The sequence below is a fragment of the Bactrocera neohumeralis genome, chromosome 2, assembly GCF_024586455.1.
Source record: "Bactrocera neohumeralis isolate Rockhampton chromosome 2, APGP_CSIRO_Bneo_wtdbg2-racon-allhic-juicebox.fasta_v2, whole genome shotgun sequence".
Classification (NCBI taxonomy): domain Eukaryota; kingdom Metazoa; phylum Arthropoda; class Insecta; order Diptera; family Tephritidae; genus Bactrocera; species Bactrocera neohumeralis.
Genome location: NC_065919.1, coordinates 10,453,129 through 10,467,332, shown reverse-complemented (window position 1 = coordinate 10,467,332; position 14,204 = coordinate 10,453,129). Strand labels below are relative to the sequence as shown.

Below are 14,204 nucleotides of genomic sequence, written 5' to 3'. Positions count from 1 at the left end.
AAGAAATTCGAAGTTCAATTTATGGATTTTTGCCATCGTTTTCACTGACTTGTGTCTCGATGCTGTGTTTTGGTGAAACAGTACTTTCTTCAAATGTGACCGTTTTTCGGCGAATTTGTTCTTCAAATGGTCCAATAACGTTATGTCGCAGTTGATAGTCCTTCCTTTTTCAATATAATTCCAAATACAGGCGCACTCATCTCGCCAGTCGACGGTTTAGAGAGGGTTTATTGTGTGCAGGCCACTCGGATGACTGTCGATTGGACTTCGGAGTGAAATGATGGAGCCATTTTTCATCAATTGTCACATATTTTTCTTCTTTAGTGGCGTAGACAGCGCTTACGCGGTTATAGCCGAGCTTACAACAGCGCGCCAGTCGTTTCTTCTTTTCGCTACGTGGCGCCAATTCCAAGCGAAGCCAGATCCTGGTCTTTCAACGGAGTGGATATTTTCCTGGTCTTTCATCCCCTCGGACGATAACTAGGCAACGCAGCCGCTGTCTTTTAATTCGCTCAACTATGTCAATGTCGATATTTTCGAATCGAAAACACGCAAAACTCGTCGACTCATCAGTTGTTGTCATCGTCCATGCCTCTACATCATAAAGTAGGTCGGGAATGATGAGTGACTTCAAGAGTTTGGTCTTTGTTCATCGAGAGAGGACTATACTTCTCAATTGCCTACTCTGTCCCCAGTAGCACCTGTTGACCACAGTTTTTCTGCATTGGATTTCGAGGCTGACATTGTTGTTGCTGTTAATAATGGTTCAAAGATAGAAAAATTATCTACGACTTCGAAGTTATGACTGCCAACAGTGTCGTGGGAGCCAAATAGTGAATGTGATGACGGTTTGTTTGATGGCAGGAGATATTTCGTCTTGCCCTCGTTCACTACCAGACCCATTTGCTTCGCTTCCTTATCCAATCTGGAGAAAGCAGAACTAACGACGCGGATGTTGAGCCCAATGATATCAATATCATCAGCATACGCCAACAGCTGTACTCTCTTATAGAAGATTGTACCTTCTCGATTCAGCCCTGCAGCTCGAATTATTTTCTCCAGCAGCAGATTGAAAAAGTCGCACGAAAGGGGGTCGCCTTATCTGAAACCTCTTTTTGGTATCGAACAGCTTGGAGAGGTTCTTCCCGATTTTGACGGAGCGTTTGGCATTGCTCTGTTTACACAGCCAGTTTTGCAGGAATACCAAATTCGGACATACGGTCATAAAGGCAGCTCCTTCTCAGGGGTCAAAAGCAGCTTTAAAATCGAAAAGGTGGTACGTGTCCGTTCTCTTTTCACAGGTCTTTTCCAATCTTTGGCGCGTTGTGAATATCTGGTCAGTTATTGATTTTCCAGGCCTAAAGCCACACTGATAAAGTCCAATCAGTTTTTTGATGGTGTGCTTTAATATTTCACACAATACGCTCGATAGAACCTTATACGCGATGTTGAAGTGGCTTATTCCACGTTATTTGGCGCGGATTGTGGCAGGTTGTGTGGATTACTTACAGTTGAACATATATTGGCTTAATACCTAGTCTTGTAAGAGCTTATATTATATTATCAAATAACACAGACACACATACACAAGCACACTCGTGCAGTTAATGAGATTTCAACGAGCAGCAGCTGAGCACAGACTGCTTGCTAAGCTTGGCTATGCCCTTACGTTCGTATGTGCATATACTATATATAGCTCTGAGAGCATTCGATACCAAGTTATTGTGATTACATTTAGGTGGGCAAATGCGTTTGTACGCCACAGTGTCGGAATTTAGTGCAGCCGAGTAAAATTGATATCCAGTGGCTAACTAAACTTCCGACTTCGAGTCGCCTTTCATCTCTGCCAACTGCAATACATTAATAAATGTATGTGCGCGCCCTTGTAGCTGTGCAATTATCAATCGGTATCATCATAATGGAAACAGCCTTCTCTTATTGACTCTGCTTTAATTTCGCTCCTATTATTTAGGCTTTGGCATGAACTGGCATTTGTTGACGTAGCCACAATTTAATTGCATTTCATTGCGAACCGCATAGATGAATTGAATCTTGCGCCACGCATGCGGTCGATGGAACTTAGCAATCAATTGTTAAATGTTGATACAAATTTGTGCAAATAATGGAATGAGGGACGAGTACAGTGGCTGCGATTGTTCGTGCTATCTTAGTTTTTGAGATATCACTCTAAAATTTTTCGCACTTCACTTTCTCCTCAAAAAGCTTTTCGTTTGTTGGAGCCGCCGCTATCGGCGCTTTTAATGGGTGATCCATGTAGGGATACTTTTTCAGTAACCTTTTTTGACAGATCTCGCAAAAGTCGTGTCAAGCTGTCATATTATTTTTTGAGCCAAATTTTGTTTAGCGATGAGGCCCCTTTCTGGCTCAATGGGTTTGTAAACAAGATAAATTGCCGATTTTGGTACGAAAAGTAACCTGAATAGATTCAAGAGCTGTCATTTCATCCAGAAAAACCAACGGTTTAGAGTGGTTTGTGAGTCTGTAGAAACATCCGTCTATATTTCTTCAAAAATGATGCCGCTGAGAACATAACCATCAATGGCGACCCTTATCGCGCCATGATAACCGACTATTTAATGACGAAAATTGAAGCTCGTGATCTCGGCGACATTTGGTTTCAACAAGACGGCGCCATTAATGGATTTATTGAGAGAACACTTTGGTGAGCAGATAATTTCACATTTGGGGCAGGTCGATTGGTCACTAAGATCGTGTGATATCACACCATTAGACTTATACTTGTGGGGATATGTTTAAGACTAAAGTCTATGCGGACAATCCCCGTTCGATTTAGACCTCGGAGCAAATCATCACGTGTGTCATTCGCCAGGGACCAGTCGGAATGCCCGAACGAGTCATCGGAAATTGGACTAAACGGATGAACCATCTGCTACGTAGTCGCGACCTACTTTTGAAAGAGATAATCCTCAAAAGCTAAATACCAAAAAATTTTCTTTCGAATCATAATAAACATTCCCCATTAAATTTGAAGTTTCTGTATTTTTTCTTTAAAAAAATTAGGGAACCTCGAAATGGATCACCGTATATAAAAAAAAAAAATCAAAAGCTTTCAATATACATATATATGAAATTTTATTAGATTAACTTTACAATGTTTTCCCAATTTTTAATTCAAATATCATCGTTCACAAGTTTAGCTCCATATAAAGACACGAAATTCTCTCACATCCGAACTCTTTCTTAATAATTGCCATGTCATTGATTTCCAACTAAAAGTTCATACCCATTATTATCGTTTCATTACTCGCTGACTTTCACTGGACTACCATGTATGCGTTCGCAGAGCACCCATCGACGAGGGCAACGACAAGTCCGTTGTGCTCAAGGACCACTCGGTGACATCAGATGGCCTGGCCGTCGATTGGATTTACAATCACATCTATTTCACAGACACACACAAATGCACGCTCGAGTTGACCAACTTTGACGGCAACATGGGTAAGGTACTCATCGAAGACGGACTGGATATACCGCGCTCAATTGCACTGGATCCAATCGAGGGGTAAGTAAGCACGCACTAAGGCAAGATTGCCTGGAATGTGCGTGTGAAATGTTGAAACTCAGTGAAACTGTTGCAATAACTAAATTCAGCTGCCAAAGTGTTGCAACAGCTTGTGGATATGAGCGATTTTCATTGCTTTGTTGTACACCTAAGCAACTCTTCGTTAACTGAAGCTTAAGTTCGTGGTGAAAATCATGAAATGACAGACATATATATAAGCAAGTGCAACGCGTAGATAAACTACACATACATATGTACATATAAATATCTTCATTTCTATTGCCGCATGCTCATTTCTATTCTTCTTCTTTCCGCTCTGCTTTGTCTTTCGTGCTCGTAGTTGGATGTATTGGTCCGATTGGGGCGCCTCACCACGCATCGAACGCGCCGGCATGGACGGTTCACATCGCACCACCATCATCAACTACGATGTGAAGTGGCCAAACGGTATTACATTGGATCTGGTACGTAAGCGCATCTATTGGGTTGACGGCAAATTGAATATTATCGCGTCAGCGAATTATGATGGTTCGCAGCGTCGTCAGATCTTATACTCAACGGATTATCTGCGACACCCCTTCTCCATAACCACATTTGAGGATAGCATCTATTGGTCCGACTGGGATAAGCAGACCGTCTTCAAGGCGAATAAATTCAATGGCAAAGGAGTGGAGCCGGTAACCGCACTGCATCAGGTGAGTGCTTATAATCGTAATTTTAAAATGATAATGACAGGCAAGCGATAGAGCGCGGGTAGAGCAAGGGAAATCGATTTCTGTATGTGCGTGTGTGTGTGTTAGACACGCATGGCAGTACATGTCTTCATTATGAGTATTGAATGTGTCAGATGTCATTTCCTTATTACAATATAACATAAAAGAATAGCTCGTTGAGGATATTGACTGCAGCAGCTACCTGTCGAAAAAAGTAGTTCTATAAAATGTTAGATCGTTATCTCGAAAATTGAAGGATTAGTTCGGATATACTAATATGGGTAAAAAATAGTAAGACTTTGTTCATAATTTTGAAATTCCTGATTTATTATTAAAAATCTATGTCGTCCCAATCAAAGTAAGCCTCTTTGCCCATTAAACATGTGCTAACATATTTATCTCAGTTGTTAAAGTCAATTTCTGAAATAGCCTCAAATGCGCGTAGTGATTCAAGTTTAAGGGGCTACATGGTTTCCTGGGGTAATCACCAGCCTTTTCTTAACAGTTTTCTTTGCTCAAATAAAAACTTTAAAATTTTTTAGAATTTTTTACTTTTACAAACATTTACTATTAACAAAGAAATTTTGAAAATTTGGAAAAAAAAATTAATCTCAGCCATTGCGACGCCGTTTCTGGTGATTCCCAAACGTTGGCAGGATAACTCCTTCGGGGATCATCCAAAAGGAAAAACTACATATTTTAATTAAAACCTTAACTCAAAACTTGTACGAAGAAAAAAACTGAAAATTGGATTTTTGGCAGACATTTTTACAAAAAAATTAAAATTTCAGAGAAAATTACGCTTGTTTTTTTTTTCAAATGGTTGTAATCGAAAATAAAATCCTTCGTCCAAGTCTTTAAGAATTGTAGGACAAAGACCTCTGTAAAACTACGTAAAGATCGTTTGAGTAGTTCTCGAGAAATCTTGCCAACCGACTTCAGAAACACAGTTTCGAAAAAAACGAGGTTAAAGACGGCGCACTTAGTCCAGCTAGCTTCGAGCGCACAAGTTCTCAAGGCTGTATCCCCGCAACTTTTTCTCGGATTACCTTTAAAATTTAGGACAATATTCTAGAGGTGTTATAGAATTTAATAAGATAAAAAAAGACGATTTTTTGAATCCCGTAAAGCCATGTTACCCCTTTAATGTCTTCAATTGACTCAAAACGGCTTCCCCAGAGCGGATGTTTGAGTTTCCTGCATAGCCAGAAGTCACACGGAGCTAACTTAGGCAAATACGGTGGTTGCAGTACGATATTGGTGGAAATTGGCTAAAAACTCACGAAAAATCAATGCAGTATACGACGGTGCATCATCGTATTGCAAAAACCAAGATTTATCGGCCCAAAATTCCGACCTTTTTTAAGAATAGCCTCGCACAAAGGACACATAATACTCAAATAGTGTTCCTTGTTGGCAGTTCCTGTTGTCGGAACTTCAATAATCGAAGAAGACTGTCAACATAACCTTTATTTTGGCCTGCTTTGACGTGGTTTTCGCGGCTTCGGCTCACCTTTGCCACGATATTTGGCCGATTGATCGTTTGTTTCCGGGTCGTAAGCAAAGATCTAAGATTCATAGCCGCTAATAATCCTTTTCATAACATCCTGGCAGGTCGAAAAGCATTGTTTCACAGACGTTAACGCGACGCTGTTTTTCGCAAGTTTTTCAAGTAAAAATTACATTATCTGATTTACGTGTTGATCATCGGTTGATGTTGATCGTAAAAATCGCCGAAAGAACTTTATGTATTTCAAAAAGACAGTCATACCAACCTAGAAAAAAAAAACATTTCGACAAATGGGTTTTCGCGCGAAATTTAAATTCAAAAGTCTTATTATTTTTTGCTCATAAGCAAACAAACAAACAGACGAATGTGCCCAAATCGACTCATCTCGTCACGTTTCGTAGACTTTTAAGGGTCTCTGACATTTCCTTTTGTATATTACAGACTTCGTGGCAAACTTGGTATACCCTGTTCGGGGTATAAATATAAATTTTTACAGTTGGTATTACATCAAACTAGACAATCTAAATTTGATAGAATATATCAAAGCGTTAACTTCACATTTGCTTTCTTAAACATATTTTACAAATTATATACAATTTAGCTTTCAATTCCCCTCACATTCATATGCATATCATATACTATATGTTCGTCAGCCACGTTTCACGCTATACCCTCTAGCACCTAGCCAGCAGGCAATCTTATCAAAAAATACTTGTCTATGCAATTCACACGTGTTCCACGAAAATTTCGCCATGAATTTTATTTTACATCTTTATGTTTTCTGCAATTTTTCTTAACTTACCTGGCAGCTGCCTGCCAAAATAACACGCATACAAACATAGACTTGTGCGTGTGTGTGTGTTTGCAGGTTGACCTACATTTTGCGCTGCGGGATAGTGTCACAATTTCTTGGTGAAAATAAAAAAATTGTGCGCCAACTAAAATAAATGTGCCATTGCCGGCGGCTGCCGAACAACAAACGAGCCAAAGCACCCACCACGAACACACACAGCACTACTGTGTATGTGCGAGTGCCGCCAGGTTCAAAGTGAGCTAGCTTACGGTTGCCACTGAAAGCATGCCTGCAAGAAATGCGACAAATTCGAAATGAGTGCACGATGAGTTGCAAAAAGATATGTGACTAGTGACTTTTTCATGTTTTTACTGTTGCCTTTTGTTTGAGCAGGTCCTATGAAGACCCAAAAAAATATTCGAAAAACTTAAAACAAAATTTCTGGTTGTAAAAAATCGCATAATTCGGTCATATCTTGCTGACAAAATACGAAAAAACTTTTTCGACTAACCATATATGAAACCTGTCGGAAATATTTAATGATCACTCTTTGGTTAAAAGGAGTAATAGTTTGGAAAAAATTGAAAGAAGAAGCGTCGCTCTTGAAAAACTCATTGAAATCAACTAAAAAGCAAGGCACAATGGCAAACGCATTTCCTTTTGGGCTTTACGCCTATACTCTTGCATATAGTAAATAGTTGTATATTTTTGGAGGCAACTATTTCTGCAACTATTCTTTCGACTGCAAAATATTGCTACGAAATTTTTCATCCAAATCCAATTCAACTTATATTTAACCCTATAAATAATGATACCGCTACAATGAAGGCTAATGTGGGTGTATGCGGCAGGTGGTAAAAGTATAGGAACAACGCTGGCGTATGTGATTTTTCTCAGAAATGCCAAATAATATTAATTTGTGTCACCTGCAGGCTGGCACACGTGCTTTGCTGCATGTACTCACGCTGGTGAATAGTTGGTAGGTGCAAGAGGCGGAGGAAAATATTATGCATATTGAGTAAATTGCTATTATCATGAGAAATTGGTTGAACATAGTTACGAGTATTCAAAATTTTTTTAATTTTTGAAAGTTGGCTTTGAACATTGTGCCGAAAAGTGATTAATGTGATCAAAAAATCGAAACACCATTGAAAAACTGCTCGACCAAGTAGCCAAAAAATGAGTTTTCTTTAGGTAGTCAATTAAAATTGTTCCATGAGCATCCCTAAATACCGATGCCATAACCCTGCCTGCCGACTGTTGCCTTTTTACACGCTTTGGAGCGGCTTCATCATGCGCAGTGCACTCGGTTGGCTGTCGAATAGACTTAGGAGTGAAATAATGGATCCATGTTTCATCCAGTGTCACATATCGACGCGAAACCTCACGTTTATTATGCTTGAACATCTCCAAATACCACACCGGATCATCAACTCGTCTTGGTCATGGTCAAAAGTTTGCTCACATGGCTCCCACTTTGCACAGAGCTGTCTCATACCCAAATATTCCATATTTACGTTCAATAGATATCTTTAGAGTGTCTGCTATCTCGAACGACTTTACTTTACGGACGCCCAAAATTTTTTTCTGGACTTTTTTGATATTTTCACGGTAACAACGTTTTTTGGGCGAACACCACTATCAAATTTGCATACACACCTCTTGAGAGTTATGGCCAGCTAAAAATCATATCAATTTAATTTTAGTTGCACCACCTATAATTCAGGTCGGAGACTTTTTAATTGAGTTATGGTATAATATATTTAACTGTAAGTATATATATGCTGATGATTACATGATATTGGCGTCAACAATGCGGTTAGTCGCTGTGTGGCGTTCTCCCGTTGCCGCCTTAAATAAATAATTGATTAATGCATTTTTAATTTAATTGCAAAATTGGAGCAATCGATTAACAATTTGCTATTGTCCTTTCTCATTTTTCATATGACATTCGCCGGCTGACCGCAATCACCGAACGCAACACGACCACATATAATGTGCACCCGGCATAACCTTGACATATGAATATATATAATATATACCTGCGTGTGTGTATTCTTGTGAGTAGCTGCAACATCCGATGGTCGTACACGTCTATCATCCCTACCGCCAACCGGACGGCATCAATCACTGTCAAGCGGTGAATGGTCATTGCTCGCATTTATGCCTGCCAGCGCCGCGCATCAATGAACGCAGCCCGCGCATCTCCTGCGCCTGTCCCACCGGTCTCAAGCTGATGGAGGATCGGCTAATGTGTGTCGAAGATTGTAAGTACCCAAATGCATGCCACGCATATATGTTTATATACATTTATTAACAGATTAATTCAACACTCGAATAATGTGATAAATCGCACTTTGTCATTAACGTTCGGCAAAGTTGGTTGTGTGTGTTTAATGTAGAAAGAGTTAAGTTTGTTAAGAAAATCGCCGCACATTACCTATGTAATGTGGTGAAATTCCGCTAAAATTTTAAATCCAAATTATGTTCTTTCCGTAAAGTATTGACCTATTTTTATTTTGGTCAAAATATTAAAAATACATTTGTTAAAAATTACTTATCTTCTTTTGCTTTTCTTAAAACTTCATCAGTAAATTTGAATTTTTATTTTTTATTTTCAAATTTCAATGAAATAAGTAAAATTAAATTCAAGCAGAAAACCTAACACTGTATCCTGTGTGAAAACAGTTTTTTAATGAACTTTGAAATTAGTAATCGATAACATATATTCCTTATTCCTCATTCCCTTCACGTTTCTCTAGGCGATATTATTAAATTATCATTTATTTATTTAAGCTTAACTTGAACCTATGCATTATTTTATAATTATATTTATGTTATTTTAAGTATTTTACTGTTATTTACTGTTAATTTTCATTGTTTTCTTTTTTTGTGTTTTTATTTCTCTCCATCCTTGCCAACTGGGCGCATCAACACTTTTGTGTATTAATATTTAACAACGTTAAATTAAAAACAACTCTACGAAAACAACAAAAAAAATCCGCAATCTTGCTCTCAAATATCTCTGTACATATGTCCTCAAACTAAATAGTAAATACAAAGTCAGCGTCGCAAGCGCGCCGCAAAAACTTGCCAAAGATGTCTAAATTCTCCACCGGTCGTATTTCCGCCAACAACAACAACAGTAACGACACTGCTCAACAAGCAACAACCGCTCCAAATAAGGAAGAGGGTATGATTACAAACAAACACTCACGCAAAAAAAAATATTCATACATAAAAACGAATGAAAATCATTGTAAAACTTCGTTTAGAAATTGGTTTGTCAGTTGTTGTTGTTAACCAAAAACATAATCTTCATCCAATCAGCACCAATTCGTACTCACGAACTATGTTCAGCGCTAGTATTGTGTTTTCATGTTTGTGTGTGTACTCTTATTTGTAATCGCTTAACCGATTCTGTTCTTTAACTGTGTTGTTCTGCTTCATTTTGTTTATTTTGATCCCTTTCCTTTAGCTTGTTATTAATTCATTAATTATAGCGGCTTGCTACTCGCAGTAATTTATTTGCTGTTACCTTTAGTCGTTCATATTCTTGTAGTATTTTATGTGATTTTCGTTTCTTCCTCATTTTCATTTGTCCTCCGTTTCATATTTTAGCTGCATTTCCTTTGTTTTGGTTTTGGTCATCGTGGTATTGGTTTATAAAGTCAACTCACAGCATCAGTAGTTTATGTCATTTAACTTACTCAGAGTCATTATTTAACTTTTTATATTAAGAAAATCAGTTATTTAAAAGATTTTATTGCCATGCCATTTGTTTAATATTAATTACATTTTCTATACATTTTCGAGCCATTCAATTATATATGTATATTATATTTGAGTGTTATTTCCCAATTTTTTTATTTTTTGCAGATGCTCTCTGAAGTTTAATTTTTTGCCCTAAAAATTATTATCCACCGTAAATAATTAAATAATTTTTTTTTTTTTCATTTTAAACCGTACCTAACACATTTTACTTTTTTTTATATATGACATGGGATTTTTTTATATTTGGCATTGAGGTAGTGAATATCGGACTTTGGAAAAGTTTATTCCAATACAAAATTTTCTGCTCTATAAAAATTGTCCAAATAATTTTTTTCGTAAAGACATTCCTTTAAAAGTTATACGCAGTTAAAATCAATTCATACATTCGCCTTATAAATTTTGTGTTACTCATACGACATGGTGTGCTTTACTGATATTCGTTATATTCATACAAATGCCTCGTGTATTTTGTTTCATTCATACGGCATGGTGTACCTTATAAATATTCGGTATATAATATGCTTTATAATTTTTGGTTTGCTCATACAACATGGTGTACCGTATGGATACTCAGTATATTCATACGAATGTGTTACAAACTTTTTGTTATTAATACGACATGGTGACCTGTACTCGTATACATAAGTGATTGTTAGCTATGTATAACTTTTAGAGAAATGATATTAAAGAAAAAACACACTTTTTAGTGGAAAATTTTGTATACGAATATCCTGCTCTCAAATTTACTTTCTTTGGAGATAAAAAATGTAATGCAAAAGAACAAAGAGTTTCATGTTAAATATCTTCCATGAACGTGTTTTTCATTAGAAACTAAACATTCAAACCTCCACCATTATTTCCACATCTACAAACACACATCAGAGATAACAAGCGCATCAAATCCGTATACCTGCAGCAAGGCAAAGAATTATTGCTTGATGACCCAAGCTCTGCAACCCTTTACCCGCCTCTATTACCAGCAATATTAGCATATTATTCATTGGTAAAACTCCCTTCCCTGCCAGCAGTTAAACCGTTATTTCACCTTCACACGTAGCCAAGCATCCTGCTGTGCCGTAGTAAATCAGTCAGCTGCCAGTCAAATGGTAACATGCTCGCTCCAACCGGCATACCTTGATGATGTAGTGCCACTAGAAATCACATGCGTGTGCATATATATATGTACATGTGTGCGAAAAGTTAAACTAACGTAGGAGCAAAGAGCGGTGAGAGATTTTGGCTGATACATTATGAGTGATGCGATTTGTTGTACAAATGATGGATCTATACTCTCAGCAGTTGTTGTTGATTTTGCTGCACGTGTAACGGTGCATGTTGCTTATTAATGATGGCTACTGCAGCAATTTTAGCAACTCGGCTAAACGAAGAGCAGTTATTTCTGTGGCAATTACCGAAATTTTCAAATTTTGCCACTTACAAAAGCCATTATGGTGAGCTGCTCTTAGTAATTTTAAAAGTGGAACAATTAGTAATTTTTTTACCCTTTTTTTGCTATATTTAACCCGTACAATATAAAAGTAAAAATACAAAAAAAATTGAGGTTATATTAGGCAAAGTGGAATCCTCGCCATACTTGCTAATAGCACGGCCATAAGCTAAAAACTTTTACAGTGGCCTATTATACCAACTCATCCTTACACAAATGCATTTATAAATATAATAACAACACCAGAGAGAGACCAAAAACAGTTCGCAGTTTGCTAAAACGAGTAGGGCGGTCGTGCAGCAGAGGACAATAACAAAAGTTTGGATTTCCAGCTCGAAATGACAGCTGTAAATCACAACAATCATAAAAATCAATCGCTCGAAATGAAAATGATAAACGAGCGAGAATGGGCAAAGCGAAATAATTAATGAGAGTTATGCTACATTACGCCTTGGCTACTAAAAGCCAAAAGGACGAAAGAGAAGTTAATGCGAGGATAATAAACGAACAAGGGGTGATAGAAAATAGGAAATTAAAAACAGCTGCATGAAATTGAAGGAAAAAGTAATGAACTCTTAGAGAGTCAATCAAAAACAGATATAATAATGATGATTGCAAAATAGTTCGTAGGAAATGAAATGTTGTTAAATAATGAAATAATGGAAAGTAGTTGCGTTTGTATGTAATAAAAAAAAACTTTCATAAAAATTACTCTAGTAGGAAAATGGCAGGGAATATTAAGGGCAAATGTGTTTTAAGTTCCCAAATATATTCTAAAATATAACACAGTTCTTTTCATAAATAGTATTTTTCATACTTTCTTGTTGATATGCTTTTGAATATGAGGGCTGAGCATATATATATATATATATATATATATCCTCATATTCATAAGCATATCAACAAGATTTCCCGTCTGCTTGACTATCGCTTTATTTATGCCACAATTGCTTGTCATGCTGACTCAATGTCAAATGTTGACGACGCCAAAGTGACGACATGTCGCGTCTCAATGTCGCCTCGGCAGAGACAGACTCCTTATTGCAATTCATAAATGAATTCACAGCAGCTTTCACCACAACAATTTAATTGGGTTACACTCAGCAATGAGGTTTATCTGAAAATATATTATAATAATTGACATGGCAGGCATGCAGAAATAAATCGAAGGGAAAATATGGAAAATTGGTATGTGAAAAGAAATTTCAGTTAAACCGTGTTAATAAGATTGAAATTATAAAGAAGGTCTAATAAAAGCGAAAACATTATTTTTGGCATTCAATTGAACGACATACTCTTGAAGCGAATCCGAGCCGAAGACAGTATCCGGTAATAATGACTTAGTGCCAATTTCGGGCAATAAGGATGCATAAAAGCATACCAAACAAACTCCCGATGACTTGGAATAGCATAAAAGCATACCAAACCAATTTAATAAATAATTTGTTTTTTATCCTACAAAAGGTTTCAAATTAAAATTACAATTGAATATATGTCTTCTATATAAAAATTCCAAGAAGTCTTTCACATTAATTAAGGATAGTATATATACAATTTTCATAATACAGGGTGTACCAAAATGGACGCAAGATTTAAGTTTGTCGCCATTTTAGTTAAAACACTATTAGCCGTCTCAACAAATTTGTGATAGGTCCTAAGCGCTTTGGCCATCTATAAGAGTTATTGTTGTTGTAGCGGTAGAAAACATTATTGATGTAATTTCGAGGCATAGTGCCGAGTTGACAGTTCTTGGCGGGTAAAAAATACGGGGCCGCTCCGGTTACTTAGACTCGACTGTCGTAGATCTTATGTTGAGGTGAGGTCTTTCTTGGATCGACCTCTTCACCTAACGTAATTTTAACTGACGAAGTTAACACTACTCCGACTGTATATTATATATATTTTCTATAAATTTAATAGCCAAAGGTATTACTATATATTATGTATATCATGTTAGAGTGTCCGTTATTTCCCAAGTTGATTAGTTTTTGCAGATGCATCCTGAAGTTTCAGTTTTTGTCCTAAAGACCATTATCCATCTCTTTTTCAATTTAATACCTTGCCTAAATAATTTTTCCTTTCCCTTGTATATGACATTGGATTTTTTTTATATTTTGCATTAAGGTAGTGAATATCGGGGCTTTGAACAGGTAATATTCTACTACAAAATTTTCAGCTCTATAAAAATGATCTTGATAATTTTTTCTATAAAATTATTCCTTTAAAAGTAATACGCAGGTAAAGTCATTCATATAACTTCCTTATAAATTTTGTGTTACTCATACGACATGGTGTACCTTATGAATATTGTATTCGGTATATTCATACCATCGACATCTAAATTTTGCGTTGCTCATACCAGATAGTGTATATGTAGTGGTATATGAATTGTTCGTTACTCATACGACATGGTGTACCGTGTA

The 14,204-nt window shown here is 36.9% G+C and overlaps 1 protein-coding gene across 13 annotated transcripts in view; it reads left to right on the top strand.

Moving 5' to 3' along the window:
- The window catches only part of LOC126750925 (low-density lipoprotein receptor), a 410,401-nt gene that overhangs the window by 343,930 nt on the left and 52,267 nt on the right, over positions 1-14,204 (top strand). For 12 of the 13 annotated variants that reach the window (XM_050460724.1, XM_050460726.1, XM_050460727.1 and 9 more), the window contains 4 exons: positions 3,326-3,544; positions 3,885-4,239; positions 8,629-8,827; positions 9,613-9,753. In XM_050460724.1, coding sequence (XP_050316681.1) covers positions 3,326-3,544; positions 3,885-4,239; positions 8,629-8,827; positions 9,613-9,753 — 914 coding nt within the window. The remainder of the gene's footprint in view (positions 1-3,325; positions 3,545-3,884; positions 4,240-8,628; positions 8,828-9,612; positions 9,754-14,204) is intronic. The other variant, XM_050460728.1, reaches the window with a different exon arrangement.